Genomic DNA, 26,870 nt, shown 5'->3' on the forward strand with positions numbered 1-26,870 from the left:
CACACCCACACCCACACACCCACCCACACCCTCACTCAGGCTGCGCAGGGACACCCTCTCCCTGGGGCTCCCGGACCCGCGGTCCTGCCTGCAGAACTGAGGTAAACTAGCTCCAAGCACTCAAACCAAGAGGACCTACCTTCTGTCAGGTATCTGTGGAAACTTGGTTTCTAGGCCCGGGGCCTACTGCCCCCACCCCCAACAGGTACACAGGACTGGAGGTTCAGGCCGCCCCCTCTTCCCCAGGGGTGAGGAGGGACAGTCCCCTGCCACAGCACTCAACCTCAGTCATGGGGGTGAGGGGAAACTAGTTACATCTACATCACATTATTTATAAAATAAGAATTACATTTTCTATTGTGTGTCCCGAGGGAGCTCTGGCCCCTCAGGAAAGCTGCCTAGGACAGCATCTGAGCCTCCTCTTCACACAGGCATAACTTAACTATACAGCTAATTCCTAGTCAATAGCATTTATACTTAACCACCTCAGTGAACCAAGCTTGAAGGAATTTAAAAGGCAATTTAGCTTAAATACAAAAATAAATTTTTATTTTGTTAAAAAATGTTTAAATATTTTTTTCTTTTAATTTAGACACACGCATTCATACTTCTCCCAAAGAGGATGGGCATGGCAGCAAGGCTCTTGGGCCCAGGGTTTGTGATCAGGGAACAAAGGAGAAGAGGGGAGGCTCTGTTGGGGGTTGGGGGAACCTGAAGAATTCTGAAGTGTGGTTCCTTAATTTTGGTTTTCTAACAGGTCCTGGGGTGGATCTAGCCCACGCTGGGGTCGGGTCAGGTGGGTGGGAGGGAAACAGTGGAGGGAAGAGATCTTTGCTTCCCCTTGGCCCCATCCTCTTGGGCTGCCAGCCCTTAAAGTCAAAACACCATTTGAAAATCCAGGAGTCAGCACGTGTAGCCATAAAGTGGTGCTACTTTCCACATTCAATTAGCGAGGCCCCAGAAACTTGAAACAGTTAAGTCCGGCACTACCAACATGCCGCCACTCATACAATTCAATTCTTCCTCCAAACTCGATTCAAAGAGCAATAGACATGAGCATCAGACAGGAACACAGGACAAGGCTTTAAACATACAACCCTGGGGAGGAGAGGCGGATGCGTCCCGCGGAGGCCAGCAGGGAAGGTGGGCGAGGAGGCAGCTCAACAGCAGGGGGGTAGGGGGGGTCCTGTCTGCTCCTAGAGCTCCCCCTCCCCCCCGCCCGAGCGAGGTATCTCCCCTGCAGCTGCCAGGCTAACAGTCTTGCGCCACCAAGCTTTTAGGGGCCAAACTGGCAGAGGGATGGGGAAAAAACATTGACTTGGACTTGGCAGGAGGAAGTGGAACGGCAGGAGCAGCACCCACTGGGGTCTCCAAGGCAAAGCTAGATTCAAGGTCATTTAAAAAGGGGTAGATCCTGCAAGGAACCAGTGAGGGACAAAGCAGCAAGAAACGGGGAAGCTGGTCCCCTAATGGGACCCAAGGGGAAACACTTTTATAGGCAAGCCAAGCAAGGTAAAGATGCGGGGCCGATCCAGCTCCCCAACTTCTGGCAGCCAGGGCCTGGGCTGTGCCAGAGACGCCTCCCACCCCCGGCCCCTGCCAAGCTGGCTTCAGGAGGGGCGTAGGCGGGAGGGGAGACTGCCTGACTACGCTCATAACGCCAGACAAGAGTCAGGGAAGGAGGTGGACGATATGTACAGATGTTCTTTAGTTCTCTCCAGCTTCACCGGAGCTGTTCAAGTACAGGTAGCAGGCCACCGCCCCCCACCCCCACTGCCACCCCCAGGGCCTGAGGCTTCTTCCTCCAGGAGCCAGATGGCTGCCAGGGCTGCCGCTGCCTCCCACTGGCAGAAGCCAGAGATCTGGGGGAGGTTGCTTTATGGAACTAGAAGGTCCAGAGGCTCTTTCTAGCAGGTGCTGAGGTCCAGACTTGGGCAGGGAATCAGGGGGATGGAACAGGGACAAAGGCAAGGGCTATTTCTTGCGGGTATGCTGCCGGCGGGCCTGCAGTCGCTGCCGAGCCCCTGGGGTCTTGGATCCTGCACCAATGGAAAAGGAAGGGGCCGCCGATCCTGGAAAGATTCAACAAGGCCTCATCAGGGAAGTGGCTGCCTGGGGCTCTTCCCCAGGGACCCCAATCTCTGCAAGGTTAGGCCAGCAAAACCCTGGGTACTTAAACTGGGCTTACTGAAAAGCAGCCCTTGCTTTGGAGGAGGGGGGCGGGGGGAGACTAGTAAAAACTCAGAATCCCAGACAATGAGTGAGGAGGAAGGCATTTTTAACTGGCTCTTCAGAGCTCGGGAACATTCCTCCTCAACTGCATACCTGATCTGTGGTAGCCTCCCAGCCAGGCCACATCTTTCTTGTGCTTATGAGCCTGATCCTTCCCAGGGGACCCCAGAGCCAGGAGCCTGCAAGCCCCCCTCCCTCTCTGGAGAAAGAGGCAGGGCATGCATGCTGGTGACGACATGACTTGTTGCTTACCGAAAGGTCCAACTCCAACAAAGCCTTGGTTGGGTGTTGAGGATGCCCCAAAGGAGAGACCACTGCCTGACACGCCCACCCCAGGGGCAGGGGTGTTCTGACCAAAGGTGGGTGTGGAGGTACCTAGAATGAAGAGACCACAGAAAGCTAGTGACTAGGCCCCAGGGTGTCCAAGCCGAGGGACTGAAGCTGGGGGGGGCGGGCATCTCCACAGTGCACCTCGGCCCTGGACCACTGTGCTGGCTTCCTTCCTTCCACAGCTGAGCCAAAACCCCACACTGGGGTCTTCTGGCCACCTAGGGAGCAGAGTCGCTGGATTCCCAAGGCCACCAAAGCACAGAAGAGGGGGACACTCAGACCCCCATTTTCCAGCTTGACCAGGTTACTTTCCTCTGACAATGAACTGAGTTCTGCTGCCTCTCCCTGTTTATCTGTCCCTCCCTCCAGAAACCTGACCCTTCAGCAAACATCCCCCACCCCTGCGGGTCCTCTCCCCTTCCCAAGGCCACATGGGGAGTACCCCTGACCTCACCACCAGAACCCCACTGTCCAGTCCTGCCGCTGCCTCCCAACAGCCCTCAGGCCTCCTGGCTCCCAGCTCTGACCTGCCGCCTTCCTGTCTGCCTCCACTCCCACCCCTCCAGTCACTCCTCACCACTGCCAGGGACTGTCCTAGCCTCCAGGGGGACCCCACAGCACCTGTTGGAGCTGCAACAGTGGGGGTCACACCTGCCCTCCATGTGCTCATGTGTGAATGTTGCTGAAGGAAAACCTAGCAGTGCAGGCTAGCCTCATCTCAAATTCATAGCCCCAGTTCTCCAGCGCTCAGAACTTTCTGGCAATACTAACAGGTTCTTTACGTTCCTTTTCCCATTCTCCAAATGCCTACCTCGAGAAGCCCTTGTCTGTAAACACATTTCCCCAACCCACTCCCCACAATCTTCTCTCATTTGATTTTAAAACACAAGCTATCAGGATCAGAACTCCTTGTCACCTTCTACATGGCAGGTAAGATCACTTCATTCTTCTGAAATTCTACAGGGATCTCCCTTCATATTTAAAACCCAAATTTAATCCTCGCCTTTACTGACCATCAACTCTGTTCTGCCTGCCTCTACAGCACTGTGGATTTCACTTTTGAGCCACACCTTGCTTTTCTCTGTTCATGGTCAATTAGAGTTTGCTCCTGACCCTGGGCCTTTGCACCAGCGCCCCTGTGCCCCAGATGTAGACTTGGCTTAATGTCCTCAGAAAGGCCTGCCCTCCTTGACTATCTGAAGAGCTCCTCCACATCCACTCATGACATACCGCTTTTTACCCAGACGCTTCCTCCTCCCTTGTATTTAACAACTGAACGTGTATTTAACTACCAAACATCAGTCCTGTCCCTGCCGTACTGTGAAGCTCTGAATGAGAGGGGACTGCACTTAAAACCGCATCTGGTCCAGCAGACCAGGTCTACTCCTGATCTTACCTCCAAACACGGGTTTGCTCTCCGGTGTGCTGGCCACATTGAAGGCAAAAGGTGTGCTCTGACTAGGTGCACCCAACGTGCTCTGACTCAAGCCTCCTCCAAAAGGGGTCGTGCTGGCAGCAGCCCCACTCTGTCCTGTACCGAAGCTGAACGCTCCAGAGGTGCCAGGGGTGGCCACGTTGATCCCAAAGCCCCCGCTGCTAGCTGGGCCAGCTGATCCCCCAAACGTGAAGGGTGACAGTGTTGTGCTGCCAAACATAGAGCTACCGGTCCCGCTGCTGGTGGTCTGGGTTGTCGCTCCAAAGCCAGAGGTGGAGGCCGCCCCGAAGGAGAATACAGATGTGGTGCTGCCAAAGGCTGGCTGGGTGTTAGCAGGGGTGCCGAAGGCAGAGGCAGTGGGCTTCAAACCACCAAAACTAGCCTGTGCAGGGCTGCCAAAGGTGGGCTGGGCTGGGCCAGGCGCTGGGGTTGCGGCTGGGGCCGCAGCTGCTGTGTTCCCAAAAGTGAAAGAGCTGCCGAAGCTCGGGGCTAGGCCTGGCTTAGTGGCACCCTGCTGCTGCCCGTCGGTGGCCCCAAATGTGGGCTGCGGATTGGCTCCTGGATATGAAGGGAGAGTGGGCTTGGTGCTTGAGCCAAAGGGAATGTGGAAGGCTGGGGTGGTGGTGGTGGTGAAGGTCAGCGCTGGCTGGCTGCTGGTGGCAGGGGCGGGGGTGGTGAGGCTGCCACTGAACCCACTGAAGCAGGCGCTGCTGCTGCTGCTGCTGCTGCTGCTGCTGCTGCTGCTACTGGTGGCTGTCTGCACAGCCCCAGGGACGGATTGGCCAAATGTGGTGACTGTTGTCGACACGGGTGCCACAGGTGGCTTGCCAAACTGGAATATGGAGCCTATGGCTGGGCTAAAGCTGGCCCCGGAGGTGGGGGGGGGCCCAAAGAGGAAAGGCTGGGCAGCAGAGGTGGTGGTGCTGGTCACAGTGCTCACGCCAAAGCTGAACGTGGGCTTTGAAGCTGAGTCTATAGAAGTGCCGGCTGCGCTCACAGGAGCCACGGTTGAGGTGGCACTGGCCTGGCTGGGGAAGAGAGGTGTACTCGCAGCAGTGGCTGGGGCAGCGGTCTGGCTGAAGAAGGCAGCAGACAAGGGCGTGGATGTCGGGGGCCCCATGTTGCCGAAGATAGGCTTGAAAGCGGGCTGAGGGCTGCTGGTGGGTGCAAGGAGGGAAGAGCTGGAAGGGGTCGTGGTGGTGACCTTCGAGGGGCTAGATGGCAAGGGGCCCTCATTCTCACTTTTTGGTGGGGCCATGAAGATGGGCTTGAACATGGGGGACGCGGACGACACGGTGGGGGGTGTCGACGCAGGGGGGTCAGCAGGCGGGGTGCTCAGCATTCCCAGCAGAAGACTCTGCTTGGGGGAGGGGGAGGGGGTGGGCGGGGCTGTAGGTTTGGCAGATGTCTCAGCCTGAGGAGCCAGAGGTGACTTGGTGGTGTCGGTGGCTGGCATCAGGGACGCAGCAGGGGTCAGCCCCGAGAAAGTGGCTGTGGACTTGGAGTCCGAGGAGGCGTCTGGAAGGGCCCCTGACTGTGAAGAGCTGAGAGAGGGCAGCAGGCTGGGTGTCTTTGGAGGCGAAGGGGCCACAGTGGTTGCCACTCCGGCAGATTCTGGGAAGAACAAATAAAGGGGATACTGATGGCAATGATTCTGCACCCCCATGTGCCTGGCACAGTGTAAGGGCTTCTGTGTCAGTCAACAAACATGGCTGCACCTATAGCACAGACCCTTAACATATCTACTCCCTAAAATCAAGCTGGCATTAGCTCTACCCTTCAAGATCGTAAGATACAAAGGGATATGATTTGGCCAAACTGGGGGATAAATTATGTGGAGATGAAGGAAAACCCAATCATCCAAACTCAAGTCCAGTTAATCACTGAGATGCACCTTACTCACCCAAGAAAGATTTACTGTATGTACCTACTGTGTGTTGAGTGCAAAACATATAACCAGAAATGGAGGTCTCTCTGTCCTCCCCAGGCCCTGGGAGAGTCTGATGACTGACAGTTACTAAGTGATAAAGGGCTGAGAGAGGGGTGTGGCACATGCAGTGCCGTCAAGGACCCTTGGAAACCTAGAGAGAAAAGGACAGAATGTCCTTTTGTGCCTGTGATCTGAGAGGCATGAGACAAAACCTTGTAACCACATGATCCCACTTACATTTCAGAGGCACCTCACTAAACGTTATTCACATGTTACAGAGGATGACAGCAAGGCTCAGAGTAGCTCACGAAGTGCGTTTCAAATCACGAGCCATGTGACTAAAACTAGACTACCAACTCCAGCTTTAAGCACAGCAGCCCCCTTCCTGATACCTTCCCGATTAGAGAATTCTGAAGCTCTTGAGCGCACACCAGGTTGCGTCTGGTGAGCCAATCATGCTCTCACAGATTTCTAGAGACCAGCAGGCACACTGCTTTTACTTCGACTGAAACCTAGGGGCACATCCTTCTACACTCTGCAGGGGGCTCTCCCACTCACCCGAGGAAGATGGCAGGCTAGCAGAACTCTGCATCTTCTTCAAGCTCTCGAGCAGCGGGTTGGTGTTTGGGGCTGGGAGGGTGGCTGGGGAGGTGGTGGTCCCAGCAGCAGGCGGGGTGAATGTCAGAGAAGGCTGAGTGGTAGGGGGCTTCTCAGTGACAGAATTCGAGGAAGTATCTAAGGAGAAAGATCGTGTTTGGCAGTTCTCTCCGGGGGCACATCACAGAGCACTCAGGTGTAAAAGGCATGTGACAAGATCTCATAACCATGGGGTCCCAAACACAGTATCGGCTCTGGAAATGTCTCCCCTCAATTCCAATGCTCACGGTTCCCCTGATTCTACCAAGGAACCAAATGGATTTCTCAGATGAGAAGGATCCAAATAAAACCCAAGGAAACAACTCCCCTCCGGAGCATGGAGCTGACTGGTCTTCCTTACCGGTCCCATCTGCCAAGGCCTTGTTAAACCACCGCAGCGAGGCTCTCTTTTCCAGATCCAGGTCTTCAGCAGTGATAGAATAGCCAAGCTGGGGAGGTGGGGGCTGCCAGAGGGAAAGATGAGAGGCTTGTCAGTCAGAGAAGCTGTAAAAAACATGTACTTAGCTTTTCTAGAACTTAGGAGTGCTGCCCTGGGTGGGTGGGCAGGTATGGATGGACAGAGCCCTACCAGGGTCAGCCGGGCCCCTCGCCGGGAGGGCAGCAACTGAATCTTCCGCTTGCGCTGCCCAGAGCTGCCAGGTGTGGGCGGGGAGCTCCACGAGTTCTGTGCCTTCCACATGGTTGTATCTGCAGCTAAAGAAACAAAAGACAGACTTGTCAACTTCCTCTTCTCTTCCAGGAATGGCTAGGTGTGTCTATCCACCTGATCTTTCCACACTGAATCTTCACGGAGTACCTCTGAAAGGTTGTATCTTCCATGGCTGGGGTTTTGGATAGTTTTTCCAAGATTTCTGATAGGAGAGTATGAAGAGGTAACTGCCCCAAATGCAGACATTAAGTGCTTACTGGATAGTCGTTTCCTGGACTGCTCACAGATTTCTCTGCCTTAGCGGATCACCAGGCCATAGGCACATTGGGCCACACTGTAGATCCACCAGTGCCAGACTACGAATCTCTGAACTTATAAGCCCTTTTCCTTCTGGGCCTGGTTGGCCCTCCACATAGCAATGCTCCGCGCAGGTTTTCCAAGAGGCAATGGTCTACACACCCTCCAGAAACACTCCCAGCACAAAACATTCTTGCACACTTATCAACCTACCTTTTTCTCCCTGGGCCTCCTTGTCTGCTGCCAATGGAGTCGAAGAACTGGAGTGATGAGAAAGCTCATCTTCTCTGCAGGCAGAATAGGCACAAGTGCACTTAAAAACACCTCCTGACAGAGTACAGGTGACTTCCTATGCCCTCCTAACTACCAAGTGGCCAAAGTCTAGAACAATCAAGATTTAAGATTACAGTATGCCAGAATAAAATATTTAAGAAATCAAAAGAAAATTCCTACAAAACAAAAGAAGTCTGTTCACAGATGCCATGGGAAACCTTTGTCTCATAGCAGGAACAAAAACAATAACCTTCAAAACCTTACTTACAATCCACCAAGTCTCTGAGAGCTGCAGTCACACTTCTGACCCCTAAAAGCAGTGTTCTAGTCAATTTTCGATGCCTAGAGGGTCAGTTGGGAGTCTAGAATGTGAACTCTTCTGCCCCTGATGTAACTTCCTCTGTCCCCCTACCCTCCGTGGCCTCCACGCACACCCTGGTCACTTGAGCTGCAGGATGAGAAAGGGAGGCAGAGCTTCTAGGGTCAGCACAGGAGACCATTAAGAGAGGAGGAGCAGTGCAGGCAGGATTTCGTTGTCCTCAATGGCAATTTTTCAGATTCTCCAAATCATAGCTGCAGGAAGCCTAAGAGCCGAGTATACGTTCTTCTTTCCCGCCCTCTCATTCATCTACAGCATGAGTCAGGACTCATTACCTGATTTTCTTTGCTGGCCTCTCTGGTGTCTGGGAGCGGGATGAGGCTGGGCTAGAGAATGGTGATGAGCTGGGCCCACTTCTCTTCCAAAACTGAAAGGCAAACAGCAGCGACATGACCAAGCCTACAGGACAATATAACTTTGTGTTCTGTTCAGCACTGCATATCAAGTCTCCTTTTCAGTGACTTGAACATCTCTTTATGGGGTGCCTGGTTGGCTCAGGCAATAGGACATGTGACTCTTAATCTTGGGGTTGTGTTGGGTGCAGGTTATTTAAAAATAAAATCTTAGGGGTGCCTGGGTGGCTCAGTGGCTGAGCATCTGCCTTCGGCTCAGGGCATGATCCTGGATTCCTGGGATCAACTGCCAATATTAACTAAGGGGGAAAATAATCTGAACAAGTAAAGGAAAGATAACTAATAAATGTTCAAGGAGTCAATGTACTTTAAGTGGAATGTTACGTGCAGTAGTGGTTTAGAGCTATGATGCGTGTTTACTCTATATTGTCTACAGAACTGACAAAATTAAGAAATTGTCCCAACCACTCCCCCCCAATCCTACTATAACCAAAATAAGCCAGTAAACTAATTTAGTTTTCCTTTAATTTAGCTTTACTACAACTTTTTAAAAAATGTGCATAAATGACATTTATGACTTTTGCAACATCCCCCTGACAGCAAAGATGCTCTGTTCTTAAACTCCTCTCCCACAAAGCAGCCTCCCAACAAAGTAACTGACAGAGCAAGCACTCTGTACACAGTTGCATTAAGTCTTTAGCCTAATTACAAAAATACTAAGCTATCACTGTAGACCTTTTCCTACTGAGAAGCTTCTGGTGATTTCTTAATTCAGCAATAGTTACATCATATGAGAGGCACCTTGGTGCCTCAGTCAGTTGAGCATCCCAACTCTTGGTTTTGGCTCAGGTCATGGATCTCAAGGTTGTGAGATCAAGCCCTGTGCTCGGTGGGGAGTCTTCATGAGATTCTTGCTTTCCCTCTGCCCCTCATCCCACTTGCACGTGTCCTCTAAAATAAGTAAATCTTAAAAAAAAAGAAAACCTCTCTTTAATAAAAGTATTGCTATGGGAACCCTGGGTGGCGCAGCGGTTTAGCGCCTGCCTTTGGCCCAGGGTGCGATCCTGGAGACCCGGGATCGAATCCCACATTGGGCTCCCGGTGCATGTCCCTGCCTCTCTCTCTCTCTCTCTGTGTGACTATCATAAATAAAAATTAAAATTAGAAGAAAAAAAGTATTGCTATGCAGCAAGAAAACTCTATTGTACACGCTTTGTATCATCTGAATTTTCAACCATACATTTCCATAAAATAGAAATAAAACCTATGCAGGCAGGAAATAAAAACATCCCAAAACAAAACAAAAACCATAAAATTAAAGGCACACATTTTCAAGAAAAGCATGGGAGTCCTGGAACTCCACATAAATATAATGACCATATCAAGTGAAAAGGTAGCAAAAGATATAACAAGTCATAAAAATAAATTGTCAATCTATGTATCTAGCAGTCGATTTAGTTCCACACTATAATTCAATTTTTATTTGCTCAGTTTCCACTTTAGAGAGGTACTATAGGTTTCTACTTGACAAAGAATGCAAAGATGAGCAAGAGCACTCCATCACCAAGAGATTTACAATGTGGAAAAGAGACAAGAGAGTACACTAATTGACTGTAACAGTCAAAAGGTAACAGAGGTCTCTGCACGGGAGCCCCAGAAGAGACAGGATGCAGAGCTGGTGAGAAGAATTGGTACAGGATAGAGGTGATGTATGAGAGCCTTTCATGACTTCACAAAAAGCTCCTGAAGAAAGACAAGCTGTACAGGCTCATGACAGAATGGACACATCATCCCACAGCAGGAACAGAACAAGGAAAGGAAGGCGGCAGGGAAGTATCAAGTGCTCCAAGAAGATAATAAATATCCTGGGCTGGCTGATACAGAGAACATAGAAAGGAACAACTGGGGACAAGGCCAGAGAGGCAAGCTATAGGGTTTGAAGTGCCGAAGGCAATGGTAAATATTCCTTCTTTGGAAAATAAGTCTTCTAAGACACATGGAGAGATCAATGCTGTACACAAAGAGGTTAGAGGACAGCTCGTTTTTTTCAATAACTGGTCCCCATCCAACGTGTAATAATTTTACTATAAATATTATTTGAAATAATTCAAAGCTAGAATTTCTAGTTTGGATGGCTGTAGATCTGGGTATTTCCTAGCGTCCCCCTGGAAAAATACAGTTAAGTCAAAGATCTCTGTCATTTGCATCAAATATTAGGCCTGTAGCCTATACTGATTACTGAAGATAATCACTACCTCAGTACATTTTTTTTAAAGAGAAGTTTCAACATAAAGAACTTTCATATTAAACTCCTCTTTCTAAGACCTACTTCTGAGAACTTCTACATGCAAAGACCACACGTTAACAGGGCACTGGTCACTACTTAGAACACCAAATAGCAATTAGCATCAGTGGGTGTATTTCCCGCAGGGGGTCACATGCTCCACAATGAGTGAGGGCACTTATAATAAACTCTGACCCTCTTTCAGGCAGTGGCTATGTTGTTCAAGAGCCACACTCCTGCTAGGGATGACAGCAAATGCTGAAGAAGGTGTGAGCTCCATCTGTGTGAAGGCATGGCAGTAAGGAAGAGCTAACTAGGGTGGTGAGACATCACAGAGATGAGAAGAGGAGCCAAGAGGTGAGCTCTCACCTTTAGGTCTCCTTTTTCTCTCATGGTGACTGCCAATTCCAAAATTAAAAGCTGCAGTTGAGAGCCTGAGAAAAGCTTTTGGCAGTCTCACATGGTTGGAAAGACAAAAATGAATTCAGGGCTTTCCAAAGTATAGGGGCCCTAACAAGACCTAAAGCTTTTCTTTTGGATTCCCAAGACTACAAGTGGGGATACAGGGGAAATCAGAAATAAACTAGCCCTCATAAGAACCGACAACCAACTTAGAATCATGTCAAGTCCACCCAGACAGAAGTAATCTGCCCCTATCCTAGCTACTGCCAGAGGTAAAATAAAAAAGCAAAACGTCTCTGGAGAAAGATACCATCATTCAGAGCTTCAAGTCACCATTACATTTTTTTTTCCCAATGTCTGACATAAAAAAGCAACAACAAAAATCAAGTATATAAGAAAGTAGTATTTACCCAATCCCCCAGAGGAAAAAAGCAGACATCAGAAATAGATCACAGAAGATTCAAATACCGGAGTTACTGAACAAGACTTTGGAATATTATTATAATAATTTAAATGACAACATGGAAAATTCTGGCAGATAAGCCTAAGAAAGATAACAATAATGCTTTAAGAATGTGATGGATCAGTTAAAATAGCACAAAGCTAAAGAAAATCTGTAAACTGAACCAGGGAAGTACTGGAGGTGAGGAGACAAAAGGATGGGAAACACAGACAGACATGGGACCAACAGAAAAGGTCTAACGTGTCCTGGACACCAAGAAAAGAAATAAAATAGGGCAGAACAACATCTGAAAAGAAAATGGTTGAGGTGTTTCAAAACCATCAAAAGACATCAAGCCACATGACAAATTCCAAGGAATATAAATCATAAGTGAGCACTTTATAAAATTTCTCAAGTGAAGCTGAAACATTTACCAAACTGAACATGTGCTGGGCCACAAAGCAAATCCCAAAAAATTTGAAAAAGGAACTTCCTATCTACAAAAACCTGTATCAGGGGTGCTGGGGTGGCTCAGTCAGTTCAGTGGCCAACTCCTAGTTTTGGCTGAGGTTGTGATCTCAGGGTTGTGGGACTGAGCCCCACACTGGGCTTTGCACTCGTGCAACATCTGCTTGAGACTCTCTCTCCCTCCCCCATCCTGACCTTGAGCACACTCTCTCTCTGAAATAAATCTTACAGAAACCCTCAAAAAACAAAAAACCAACCCTATAGCAAACAGCATATATAACAAGAAATGAGGAAAGCACTCCCTTTGAGATCAGGAAAAACAAGGATGTTTGCTATCACTTCTATTTAACATTGTACTTCAGGTCTTAACCAAATATAGTAAGTCCCCAATAATATAAGGATAGGAAAAAGAAAAAGAAAAAAAGAAGCTGTCACTGTAGACAGCATGATGTACACACAAAAATCCTAAAAAATATACAAAAGAATATTGTGGAATTTAGCAAATTTTCTGAATATAATAATCAGTTGTATTTGTGTACATCAGCAACAGATTTTAACATACTATTTATAGTAGCATCAAAAAAATATATATCTAGAAATAAGTTTAATATGTAGGACCACTACACGGAGCAGTTAAAGATGATATAAAGAAATAAAAGAGGGATCCCTGGGTGGTTCAGCGGCTGAGTGTCTGCCTTTGGCTCAGGGCATGGTCCTGAGGTCTAAGATTGAGTCCCATATCGGGCTCCCTGTGAGGAGCCTGCTTCTCTGTCAGCCTATGTCTCTGCCTCTCTCTGTCTCTCTCTTGAATGAATAAAATCTTAAAAAAAAAAAGAAATGAAAGATATCCCATGTTCATGGATTGGGAGATTCAACATGTAAAAAATATCATCTCTCTAAAATAATTGGTAGATTAAAGGCAATCTTAATATCTCAACAAGTGTCCTTTCTTTTGATAGAAACTGACGAGCTGATTCTAAACTGACAAGGAAATGCAAAAGGTCAAGATCCAAGACAATTCTGAAGAGGAAGAAGAGAAGAAAGTTGGATGACTTATTCTACTACACATCAAAACTAAAAGACTATGTGGCACAGGGTAGAAAAAAAGATGGGGGGACACCTGGGTGGCTCAGTGGTTGAGCGTCTGCCTTTGGCTCAGGGCATGATTCCGGAGTCCAGGGGTCGAGTCCCACAGGCTTCCTGAATGGAGCCTGCTTCTCCCTCTGCCTGTGTCTCTGCCTCTCTCTCATGAATAAATAAATAAAATCTTAAAAAAAAAAAAAAAAAAAGATGGGTATAGGGCACAAAAATAGACCAATGGAACACAACAGATCTAGAAATAATCCATGTATTAGGGACATTTAAATTATAACAAAGGCAGTGCTACAGAGCAATAGGGAAGGGATGGTCCATTCTTTCAATAAATGTTGCTAAGAAAAAAGAAAATGTTGCTAAGTGGATATTTATATGGAAAAACACTAATTTTGATCGCTACGCTACCTCACACCATATACAAAAATCAACTTTAGGTGGATTACAGATCCAAATGTGAAAGAAAAAGAATAAAGCTTCTAGAAGGTAGTATAATATCATCATGACTTTAAGTAGACAAATAATTCCTATACAATGTACACAATACATTAACCGTAAGTGTAAAGTGAAGAAAATGAAGCAGTGAGACAGAGTAGAACAGTGATTTAACACAATTTATAGAGAACTTGTATATAGAATATGTAAAGAATTTCTATAAATCAGAAAGGAAGTACGAATGGCCAATGAATAGTTCACACCTCTATTTCATTAGCAATCAACAATTACAATTATAACCATAAATTACAACCACAACAAAATACTTCACACCCGTTGGAATGGGTCATTAAAGAGACTGGAGACACCAAGTGTTAGTGAGGATGTATAACCACAGGAACAAAACCTCATACTGTACTGGTAAGAGTATCAACTGAAACAACTTTAAAAAATGATTTAATATCTACTACAACTGAATATTACACATACTTTATATATGTTTACCAAAAGACTTAACACAAGAATATTCATAGCAACATTATGCATATGGAAATCCAAATGTCCAACAGGAGGAAAAATTAATTATGGTATATTCACATAAAGAAAATGAACACAGAATAAGACTTGCTGCTACATGCAACAACTTGGATGCTAGATGCCATCTCATAAGGAAAAACAGTGGGTGAAAGAAGCCAAACACAAATAAAGCATATGCTGGTCTCCATTTATATAAAGTTTAAAAATAGGTAAGACTATATAGTGGTAATACTCAAGAAGGAAGGAGGAGATATGAGGGGGGCTTCTGGGTGTTGAAAATGATTATTTGACCTAGGTGGTGATAACATGGAACTGTACACTTATGATATTTATTTTTCTACATTATACTCTAATTTAAAATTTTTTTCAATATAGATTTGACACAGAATGCTATGCAATATGTGATCAAAAAGACAACAAAAGCATATAATGTCATGATCCCATTTGTGTAACACAGACCAAAAAATTCTGTGTACTGGGCAGCCCCAGTGGTGCAGCAGTTTAGCACCGCCTGCAGCCCAGGGTGTGATCCTGGAGACCCAGGATCGAGTCCCACGTCGGGCTTCCTGCATGGATCCTGCTTCTCCCTCTGCCAGTCTCTGCCTCTCTCTCTCTCTCTCTCTCTCTCTCACTCTCTCTGAATAAATAAATCTTAAAAAAAAAAATTCTGTGTATTATCTGTTTGCACACATAGTACAAATGTTAACAACAGGTACCTACCTATAGGATGAAGACTGGGACAGCAAGGATAGGGAAATTTTTTTTTTTAATGATTTTATTTGAGAGACAGAGAGTACACACATAGAGGGAGAAGGAGAGGAAGCAGCAGACTCCTTGATGAGCAGGGAGCCTGACTCAGGGCCTGATCCCAGGGAGATCATGACATGAGCTGAAAGCAGCTGCTTAGCTGACTGAGTCACCCAGGCACCCCAAGAACAGGGGAATTTTATCTTACTTTTTTAAAAAAATTTTATCTTACTTAACAGCTATCTACACCTAACCCCCCCCCTTTCTTAAGATTTTATTTATTTATTCATGAGAGATACAGAGACATAGAGGCAGAAGCAGGCTCCTCACAGGGACCCGATACAGGACTTGATCCCTAGATCCAGGATCATGCCCTGAGCCGAAGGCAGACACTCAACCGCTGAGCCACTCAGGGTCCCTTAAAAACTTTTTGAAACCAGGAAAAGCAAAGCAGTACTTGCAGCACATGTCATAAACTCCAACGAGCAGAGTACACAGTAAAAAGTTTTCCTTCTACCTCATAGTTACTCCTGGTTTCTAGTAAAATGTCTCAAAATTATTCTATGCATGTTAAAAGATTAAAGAAACCAGCCGCACAAATAACAGAGGACAGTATATACACAGTTCCGCACCTTGCTTTTGTTCTGTATTTCTGAATTCACACCAGTGCCTATTAAGCTACCTTATTCTTTTTGATAGTTACATAGTATTGTATGTAGCTTATAAAACTTATGGAAATACTGTTAACCAGTCCCCCTCCCCAAGATACATTTACATTGTTTCCAAGCTTCTGCTATTAAAATACCACAATCAACACCCTCCTTATATACTCATGAGTATACAAAGAGAATTAACTCCTAAAAGCAAACCTACTGGATCAAAAGGCACATACATCTCTAATATTGATAATTACTGCCATACTGCTCTCCAGAGAACTGTATAAATTGACATTCCCAACAGCAATGCATGAGAAGCCTGTTTTTGCACTTTTATGGTTTTTATTTTACATTTAAATATTTAGTTCATTTGGAATGTTTCTCTAATATGTGAAAATGTGCCCAAACTCCTTCATAAAAGACACAAATATGGGGCACCTGGGTGGTTCAGTGGTTGAATGACTCTTGATTTTGGTTCACATCATGATCTCAGGGTTGTGGGATCCAGCCCTGTAGCAGTAGGCTCCATGCCCAGCATGGAGCCCAAGGTGGGGCTTGAACTCATGACTCTCTGATCAAGACCTGAGCTGAGATCAAGAATCAACTGCTTAACCAATTGAGCCATCCAGGCACCCCAGAACAATTTTTTTTTTTTTTCAATTTTTTTTTTTTAAACAGATTTTATTTTTAAGTAATCACTATATCCAATGTGCGACTTGAACTCATGACCACAAGGATCTAGAGTTGCATAATCCACCAGAAAGGCACATTCTACTGCATAGAATTTTAATTAATACATGCAGAGAGAATAAGAGAATTAGATTACCACCATCTTGCAACCTAATAAAATCATGGACCTAGGCAAAGATGATATATGGCTGCTAAAATCAAATGAAAAACAGAGAACTTAAAATGGAAGAATTGGACTGAAAACAGCTAAGCTCAGGGATCATTACTAACCTCCAAAAAGGGAGGCAGCTAGACCTCATGCGCTCCTGGGGTGATGCAATCACAAGTACAGAGTATCACCTGTGCAATGTTCTGCCAAATAACTGAACTCTAATCTAATCAAGCCTCAGGACTCACCTTCCCGTTTACAAACATAGGGGATCCTGTACATGTTAAAATGATGCCACAATGACAGAAAATTAATCCAGAATGTGGGAATTTCCACAGAACAAAATGATCCAGTTTTTTTTTTTAAAGGCATGAAAAAAATAGTAGTATTACAGATTCAGAGAGTCTAAGAAACATAGGAACCAAATATAAAAGAATTGATGTTTGGTCCCTCATTCAAACAAAGGAACTGTAATAAGTTTAGGATAACATGGGCAATCTGAACATGGAGCAATACTAATATTAAAAATTATTGGGGCAACTGGGTGGCTCAGTCAGTTAAGCATGAGCCTCCGGTCATGATCTCAGCGTCCTGGGATGATGCCCTGCATTGGGTTCCCTGCTCAGCGGGGAGTCTGCTTCTCCCCCTCCCTCTTCCACTGTGATCTCTTTTGCTCTCACTTTCAAATGATTAAATATAAATCTTTAAAAAAAAAAAAAAAGTTATTGCTGTTTAGGAGGAATAATGGTGCTGTGGTCATTAATGTTTAAAAAAGTTTTAAAACACACTGAAGAGGGATTCCTGGGTGGCTCAGAGGTTAAGTGCCTGCCTTCAGCCCAGGGCATGATCCTGGAGACCCAGGATCAAATCCCACGTCAGGCTCACTGCATGGAGCCTGCTTCTCCCTCTGCCTATGTCTCTGCCTCTCTCTCTCTCTCTCATGAATAAAATCTTTAAAAAAATAAAAATAAAAAAAATAATAAAACACACTGAAGAAATGACAGGTTTGTAATTTACTGTAAAACGCAACTCCAGGGCAAAAACAGGGTGGGGATGGACTGATGAAATAAAACAAAATGCTAGTAACTAACTAGTGAAGCTATAGGGATGTCCATTAGATTCCCTTTCCTTTTGTATGCATTTGAAATTTGACATAATAAAAAGATTTTAAGAACGGATGAGTACAGACATACTTTGTTTTATTGTACATTGCAAACGTTGCTGTTTTGAACAAATTGAAGGTTTGTGGCAACTCTGTTCAAGCAAGGCTTATTGGTGGCGTTTTCCTAACAGCATTCGCTCACTTCCTGTCTCTGTCTCACATTTGGTTAAGTGTTGCAATATTTCCAACTTTTTATTATTATTCCCTTTGTTAGGGTGATCTGTGATCAGTCATCCTTGATGTTACTATTGTAATTATTTTGAGAAGCCACATACCACACCTTTAAAAGGTGGCAGACTTAACTGATAAATATGTGTGCTCTGTCCCATTAACTGGCAGTTCTCCCATCTCTCTCCCTCTCTTCTGGCCTATTTGCTGAAAGACTACAATGCTGCAATTATACCAGTTGACAACCCTTATAGTAGCCTCTTAAGTGTTCAACTGAAAGGAAGAGTTGCACATCTCACACGTTAAATCAGAAGCTACAAATGAGCAAGCTTAGTGAGGAAGGCAGGTCAAAAGCCAAATCAGGCTGAAAGCTAGGCTTTTTGCACCAAACAGCCAAGTTGTGAGCCCCAAGGAAAAGTCCTTGAAGGAAATTAAAAGTACTACTGTAATGAACACATGAATATATGAATGAAAAAATAAAAGGAATGTATGAATGATAAGAAAGTGAAAAGGCCTTATTGTTGATCTGGAGAAAGTCTGAGTGGTCTGGGTAGAGGATCAAACCAGCCACAACATTGCCTTAAGCCAAAGCCTAAACCAGAGCAAAGCCTAACCCTTTAATTCCATGAAGGCTGAGAGGTGAGAACATTGCAGGAGAGAAGTCTGGAGCTAGTAGAGGCTGACTCAGTGAGGTAAGAAGACATCTCCCTAACAAGGGGAAGCAGCAGGGGCTGATGTAGAAGCTGCAGTAGGTCATCCACAAGATCTAGCTAAGATCATTAATTAAAGGGGCTACAGCAAACAACGGGAATTTCAAGACAGAGAGCCTATACTGGAAAAAGATGCCATCCAGGACTTTCATAAAGTTTCATAAACTACAAAGAAGTCAGTGCCTGGCTTCAAAAGACAGGCTGAGGGATCCCTGGGTGGCGCAGCGGTTTGGCGCCTGCCTTTGGCCCGGGGCGCGATCCTGGAGACCCGGGATCGAATCCCACGTCGGGCTCCCGGTGCATGGAGCCTGCTTCTCCCTCTGCCTATGTCTCTGCTTCTCTCTCTCTCACTGTGTGCCTATCATAAATAAATAAAATTTAAAAAAACAAAAAAAAAAACACAAAAGACAGGCTGATTCTCTTGTTAGGGGTCAATATGGCTGGTGACTAAGCTGAAGCCAGTACTCATTAACCATTCTGAAAATCCTAGGGCTCTTGAGAATTATCCTCAATCTGCCTGTTGTGGTGTTATTCCTAGAACTGCTCAGGCTTAGGCCTTCATCTTTCATTTACATTATTGTAAAAGCCTTCTGGATTACCTTATCTCAAAAGCATTCTTCTCTCAAACTCTTCTTCCATGCACACTTTATTTTTTTTCTAGCTACTATATAGAGTACCCGCTATTGACATGTACTGTAATGGATATTTTTTAAGCATTACCTACAATCTTTATTTCATAATAATCCTTGGGAGATGAAAAAAGATAAGTTGAAGTGATTTACCTGCCCAAAGCCCTATAGCTACTAAGTGTCAGAACTAAAATGTGAATCTGAATCTGTCTGGTAGCAAAGCTCACTCGGTTCCCTAGGCCATACTATATTCTCTAAGAAAAAGTAATTTTTTTCTAAAAAAGAATTAAATTCTAAAAATTACAATATTTAAAAAACTTTCACTAAATTCTCAATGACAATAAGTTGAATTTCATGACTCAGTGCAATTTAGACTGAATATACCTTTTCAATCAAATTAGTATTATTTTCTGAATTATTCATCCTTTGTCCATTTATCTGGAATACTGGCTGTTTGGTATCAGGTGTCCCCACATGAACTGGTTTATTTTCTGGGATTTCTATTTTGTCCCCTGGGTCTAAGCATCCATTTGATGATCTGTACCTTCTTTTAGCTCAGAGGTAATCCTAATATCTGAAGGATGGAATGAGGTTAGTAAACACTGGCTAATCAATTAATTAATGCTCAGAACACCTTTCTCCCATGCATCAAGATGAACATACCTGAGAGAAACCTCGAGTAGAACTGTAAGAACTAGTAATGGCATTGCGACTGGAGCTAGGGATGCCACCTGTGTACGTGCTCGTCAAGGAGCTCATGGAAGAGGTGCGAGATCTCTTATTCGAGTGGTCATCTGAGCTCTGGGAATTGAGACCTCTCTTCAGAGAGCCAGGCCTAATAAGAAAGAAAAAGACAGTGAGCTGTGCTATTTAAGGCAACATTCTTTTAAGGCTTCATCCATGGTCACAAAACATTTCTTAAATAAACTCAATTTTTTTAAATTGAATTTTTAAAATTTTTAAAATTTTTAAAATTTTTTTAAAATGAAGCTCTTAATACTATAGTTACCATTTCAGCTAAATATCTCAGACAAAGCCAGGAAGGGAAAGACAAATATCTTAAAAATTAAATACATGATTTCACTTATATAATATTCTTGAAAAAAATGCACACTAATCTACAGTGACAAAAAGCAGATTAATGGATGCCTGGGGATGGGGGCAGGACTGGAGGGAGGTGTTACTAATGGGCATGGGGCAACTTTTGAAGGTGGCCGTTATGTTTATTACCTTGGCTATGGCGATGGTATAACAGGTGTATACAAGTCAGAACTTACCAAATTGTACACTTCATTTATTTATTTTTTAAGGATTTACTTATTTATTTATTCATTCATTCATTCATTCATTCATCATATATATATATAGAGAGAGAGAGAGAAAGAGAGGCAGAGACACAGGAGGAGGGAGAAGTAGGCTCCATGCTGGGAGCCCGACATGGGACTCGATCCCGGGACTCCAGGATCACGCCCTGGGCAAAAGGCAGGCGCCAAACCACTGAGCCATCCAGGGATCCCCAAACTGTACACTTTAAAAAAAGCACAATCTGTCAATTATCCCTCAATAAACCTACAAAAAAAAACAGAGTTAAGAGAAACCAACCAGTTTTTCTAAGCTTCCAACTAAAACATCTTTCCTTTACAATAGTTACCTAATCTTTGTTACAATGTAGATAACTCACTTTCCCCTATAGTAATGAATGTTAACTACAGGCTAATTTATTCTTACACTCAAAATGTATTTCCTCCAACTTCCACCTATAGTTCACCTGGGCATCTGTTTGGAGCCAAATCAAACAACTGTTGGCCTTTTCTTCATGCAACTGCTGTTTAGGTTTCTGGAGACCATTATCCTTCCCTCCCTCATTCCCTTAACTCCCCTTCATATTTTTTTTCCCCTTGGATCGATACTTTATACTTTCAAAATCCACTCAAACACCACCACCCTGTAACATTTTACAACTGCTTCACTCACTCAGAACACAGGTCAGGTTGTGTTTATCCTCTTACAGTGTAGACATCGACCCAAACACAACACTGCATGGACAATCTGAACATAATTGAGAAAAGCACAATTACCCCTCACTTGCTCCATTCTAGTCTCTGTTCTATCAGCACAGACCGGAAGCACATTAGCTCTTTTGGCAGCCTTATCATCCTCCTAACTCAATAAGGATGTAAGTTACCACAAATCTTTTCATAAGCCACTTTCCTTCTCATCCAACTCTTAAATGTATTTAAACTCAAACATACAGGGGCATCTGGGTGGCTCAGTGGTTTAGTGCCACGTTCATCCCAGGGCCTGATCCTGGAGACCCGGGAACGAGTCCCACGTCAGACTCCCCGCATGGAGCCCGCTTCTCCCTCTGCCTGTGTCTCTGCCTCTTTCTCTCTCTGTGTGTCTATCATGAATTAATAAAATCTTTAAAAAAATAAATAAACTCAAATGTACAAACTTAACATTTATCTTAAATTTCATACTGTTGCACTTTAACCTTTGCACAAACCTATTTATTATATAGTTATGAAATATATTTACAAACTCTTAGCTGTACCATATTTTTTATCCATATTAATGAAAAAGTACTAAAAGAAATTAGATGATAGTTATTATGGGACGTGACTTAAAATGTTGTTCTCAGATATCACAGATCTGTACCTGGACTAATAAAGCAATACAACCAACACAGAGGAAAACCTACAAGACAACAGCTCCAACCGTGCCCTTCCCCAGTCTACCTCATTCAGATGGATTCTCACATACTTAGGCACAAAAGAAGCGGGGACTCCGTTGGCCACCAGGGGCTCAAATGCTGAATGTCCACTCCCACTGCTATCATGGCGCCTGTGACAAATAAAAAACCCTCAATTAAATGAACTGACAGTTTTTTTTTTCCTTAGAGTATCTTCTCATATTCCTATAATCTTACACTATTTCTTTTTTTTTTTCTTACACTATTTCTATAGCATATAGGTTCTATGCTAGAAAGAAAAAGAAAAAAGCTGCTTCAAATCCTAAAGACTCTGAAAGGTAGATTTATTCTAGGATTGTCCTCATAATGAGTATAAAAATGCTTCAAGACCTTTTGAACTTACTCAGGTGTATTACTTGCTAACTTCTCTCCATAGTATTATAATCACAAATTTAATACCCCACCACCCACAAACAGATGTTTTAAAAACATTTTAGGGACTAACTCACACATCCCATAATGCTCTAGAGGTTAATAAGTCTGTTAGGGAAAAATTTCACGTATCTCATGTAAGAACTGCCTATGCATGGTGTCCATAATCACTGCTTATTCCAAGCATGAGAAAGATAATACAGAATCCTGTTTTAGGCTCACCAGGGTCAAGAAAACTTAGAACTTGGATAATATGAGAGACCTATTTAGACCATAAGAATGATACCCTCTCCCACTGCCACATCCCCCACTCTTTGCCACCCCTGTTTATCCAGTTGACATTAGTTCAAATTGTTCACTTTTAAGTCATTTCTACTCATCATGAGATCTTCCTTTGTTACATAGAAACACCTCCATTTATTAGTATCTCCCTACCTAACTTTGCATTGGCAGTATCAAAGACAGCCAACTTTGCCGGATATGAACAATCTGGTCTAGGTAATGGGGAGGAGGGCAATGGTTATATTTAACAAGAGTGGGGTCCACTGTCTTCTCAGAGTGCTTCCTTGATCAATGTATATAAAAAAAAAAACCTCCCTTATTAGTCTGTTATATGATCCTGTTGTGTGTTTTTGTTTGTTTGTTTGTTTTTTTTGTGTGTGTGTTTTTGTTTTTAAACCTCTATACACTTACAATCTCTAATTCCTTATTTTATTACCCAAGGCCCATGGGGACTCTCTTGCTCACTGCCCTAATGCTGGAGCAGGCCCAGGCACAAACTTAGGTGCTCAATCTGTTGAATTAAAAGAGTGAAGTCCTTAACTGACTCTTGGAAAGCCATAAGAAGCTATGCATCATAACTAGTGACTTCAACCTCTGCTCTTTCCACACTTAGGAGACAGACGGTTCATTTTCATTAAAATAGCAGAAATCAAATAATGAAATTAGGTTTAGTCTCATTACCAATAAATCTACCATATTCCAGTCTTCACTTTGCTTCGACAAGCATTTCCTTCCGCACAAATATGACATTTGAATGGTGGTTACCCAAGTAATTAACACAAGCTGGTCAGGGAAAGATTTTTAGCATTCTCTCTCTCTCAAAAAAAAAAAAAAAAAACTTTGAGCACATTTGTATCAAAAGTATGAGGCTAACATTGCTAATAGCTGTCAGCTTATGGAAAAGTTAAGTTATAAAATTTAACCTGCACTGCAGGAAACTAACAGCATTAAAGCCCTTGTTACTAAGCTCTTCCATGGAAGCCAAAGAAGGGCACCCACTGAGGCTCACAAACTGTGGAGTTAGTCCCTGCTTTTTGGGAGTGATCTGTATTTCAACAAATCACAGGAGTCTGTGTGGGTGGCCTATTTAGTACTCTGCAGGGCCTGTTACCTTCTTTTATTTTCCTGGCTATCAGAAAATATTTGATCTTCCTCCTCCACTGTCCTTTTCTTCCTCTCTTTGAGGGCACTCAGTACGGTCTCCTTTGCACATGGATCTGGGGCATTACTTGATGGTGAGGACAGCGTTGAGTTGATTGTCTGCTCTGGTCTATAATGAAAAACAAGATTCTGGCATTGAGATACATTAATAGCCATGTCATATAGCACAGATTTCAGTCATTGGACATCAGAAGCCAACCAATAAGCAAAACCATACAATGAAAGAAACTGCCCTTAGCAATGAAAGCTACAATTAAGTCCCACACAAAACAAAAAACTAGGGATTTCTGATTCAAATAAGCAGCTTCTTCCCTTTTTCATTTCATAGTTGTTTTGTTAGAGGAACAGATATGGAAGAGTAAGTGGAAATAAACAGGAATTTATTCTGCCAGCAGTAACACTCACATTGGTGAACGAATCCATTTACTATCTGGAGGAGCAATCCTCACTGTCACTGGGCTGCACACCATTTTGGAATTACGAGCAGATAGCACAGTCTTCTTGTGATAACCATTCCAGCACACTGTAGGAAGTACCCCCAGAAGCGAATATTGGGCCTGCTGGATTGGATATCGTCTTCGAGGTGTTATTACAAACCGGTTTGATAAAGTCCCACAATCCCTATGGAGAATGGGAGACATGTTATAAAAACAAAGAAGCCTGAAAGAATGGCAGAAAATATAAGTTACTAAAGAATCATGTGGGTTATCTTCCAGAAAGCTTAAGCTGTTTTTTTTTTTTTTTAAAAAAAAAGGTTTTTATTTAGAGAAAGTGAGCATACTTAAGAGAGGGGCAGAGGGAGAGGGAGAGAGAATGGCAAGCAGACTGCGCCCTGATCACACAGAGCCTGATGCAGACACTTTCACCACCCTAAGATCAGGACCCAGGCAGAAATCAAGAGTAAGACGCTCAACCAACTGAGCCACCCAGGAGCCCCTTAAACTGCTTTTTGAGCCACACAAAACAAAGCATTTTTATGGCAATGGTTTCCCATTCCATCTAAGAATGGACAGCAGCAGCTGCTTAACAGCTGTCCCAAAGGACTTCGACAATTTTGCGAGGGAAATTGAAAACCCTGCCTACACATGTAAAACTGCAATGGAAGAAAAGTGCGTGTTAGGACATGCAAGGAGGAACTTTTCAAGAATTCTTAAGTCTTTTCAATCTTTTATGCTGAGTCATAAGTAATATACACCCAAATTCAAACATTTCTGACACCTAAAGTTCATCTTTCAACTAAATATAGTTATTGATAACCTAATATTTTCACCAGTTTTGTATTCTTTTGTAATGCTCAGCTGTTGGAGGTAAATGGGATTGCCTCTTTGACAATCAAGTTTTATCAAAGAGCAGTCTTCCGGGAACACCTCTTTGAGCCTGACTAACTGAAGTAATTGCTCCTGTTGGTTTAAAGGAAAAATGTAACAAAATATACTATATAACTACTCTCGAAAGGCGTAGATACTTTCACCAGAAGCAGGGATATTTTAGTAGTTTATCAAGTATTCTTCTAAATGCTATACTAAAATTCAGTTTTAAAAACTGTAAAAAAAAAAAAAAAAAGGGAAGCAGCTCTGGCATCACATCTCATTCCAAAGGCTCAAGGAGGGCAGGCGGGACGGTTGACACACACCAAGGTGTTTCAAGAGGACAAAGCGATACAGAGTCCACTTTGGACTTAATGAAAAAGAAAATCGGATTTAAAAATCAAGCCCTCCATTCAAAGCCGGTCAACAGAGAGGAGGGTGTGGGCGTATCTTACCGGTGGGAAGGCCTCCTAGGGGGTCGGAGAAGAGGAGTGGGGAGAGAGGGATGAGTGTGGTGCACAAGATGGGCCGAGTGCGCAGGCGGCGCGGCGCGAGCGGGTGTTCGGCGGCGGCCAGGCCTCTCCAGTAGGTCCCTGGCCTCCGGGGCGGGTGCAGGCTGCGGGGGGCCGGGCTTGCCCAGGTAACTGCCCATGAGGAGCAGTTCGGCGGCGTCCGGTCCTTCGAGCAGGGTCCGCGACTCTAGGAGGTTTCCGTTCACCGCCGACTTAGCCGGGGGCGAGGCGTGCAGGGGCCGCTGACGCCGCGCGTTCCGAACGAGAGAGGAAAGGGCGCGCGAACCGCGGGGCTCGCGGCTCAGTCCCCACCAGGCCGCGGTGGCCCCCACGGCCAGCCAGGCCAGCGCCGCCGCCGCCGGCACCAGGTACAGCACGAGGCCGAACAGCGACAGGCCGAGGACCACCGCCCCGGCCGGGCCGCCGCAGCCCCCTCCCCGGCCCCGGCCGTCCCTGACGCTCGCTATCGGCCGCCGCCGCTCGCCTCCGCCAGCCGCCGCAGCCGCCGGAGACATCGCGGCTCCGCGCCGCGGAGAAGACTTAAATATCCCAGCGTGCACCGCGCCGTGCGCCGCGTCACCGCGCGCCTGTTGCGTCACAGCGCAAGCGACTCCGACGAGCGACCGCCGCGGGCAACGCCGCTGCTGCCTGGCAACGCGCTAGATCCGACCCGGCTCCGCAAACGCCGCCTCACAGAAACACTGCGGTCGGTGTTCTCCCGGCTTCCGCGCCTCCAGCTCGCAGCACCCACCCGGGGGTGAGCTGGTGAAGAGGCGCGTTAAAAATAAAAGCTCCGGAAAACGACCGCTCACGTAATGCTTGATCCATGTTATTTTCCAGAGGGCTGAACTCCCCGGAAGAGGTTGTTACCGGGCACGTTTTTCACGATTGCTACCAGAGATGGTGAGTTTTTCAGTTGCCCTGTTTCTGCCAAAGGGGATTTACTTGCACAGCAACAGTGAAAAGCCAGACCAGCCCCCAACAACCACCCTTGTTCAGTGTGGAACTAATTCTAATAAATTCCCGATCATGCAGTCCAAGAGTCTAATGTGTTGCGGATCAAATCTGAAACTGCAAGCTAAGTTTGACTTCCTGCCGTACAAATTGGTTGAGTGGGACAGTTACCGACCAAATTTCACATCATAGTCCAGATTCGGTCTGATTTTGAGGATTTGTGATCAGTTTACCCTATGTTAAATTTGGTGGTCTGGAAAAGTGGATTAGTGGTTGGCGAGGGCTGGGGAAGGTGTTGTTGGAAAATGGGGTTCTCTTCTTAGGGGGAACAAAAATATTTTAAAAATAGATTATGATGGTGATCGTACAGCCCTGTGAACTGTACGGTATGTGAATTATATCTTAATAAAACCATTACAAAAAAA

General features: G+C 45.0%; 1 protein-coding gene across 1 annotated transcript; it reads right to left on the bottom strand.

Annotated features, from left to right (window-relative positions):
• Positions 1 to 106: 106 nt before the first annotated feature.
• POM121C (POM121 transmembrane nucleoporin C) lies at positions 107 to 26,114 on the bottom strand. Its single transcript, XM_041748902.1, has 13 exons — positions 25,435 to 26,114; positions 24,078 to 24,293; positions 23,623 to 23,781; positions 21,869 to 21,949; positions 19,769 to 19,940; positions 8,458 to 8,549; positions 7,744 to 7,817; positions 7,153 to 7,277; positions 6,925 to 7,027; positions 6,486 to 6,662; positions 3,959 to 5,611; positions 2,485 to 2,607; positions 107 to 2,072 (listed from the first exon to the last, which is right to left on the bottom strand). Exons 1-13 carry the CDS (start codon positions 26,004 to 26,006, stop codon positions 1,975 to 1,977), a joined length of 3,645 nt encoding a protein of 1,214 aa, XP_041604836.1. The 5' UTR covers positions 26,007 to 26,114; the 3' UTR covers positions 107 to 1,974.
• Between the last annotated feature and the right edge of the window lie 756 nt (positions 26,115 to 26,870).

The sequence above is a fragment of the Vulpes lagopus genome, chromosome 3 (genome assembly GCF_018345385.1).
Source record: "Vulpes lagopus strain Blue_001 chromosome 3, ASM1834538v1, whole genome shotgun sequence".
Taxonomy (NCBI): domain Eukaryota; kingdom Metazoa; phylum Chordata; class Mammalia; order Carnivora; family Canidae; genus Vulpes; species Vulpes lagopus.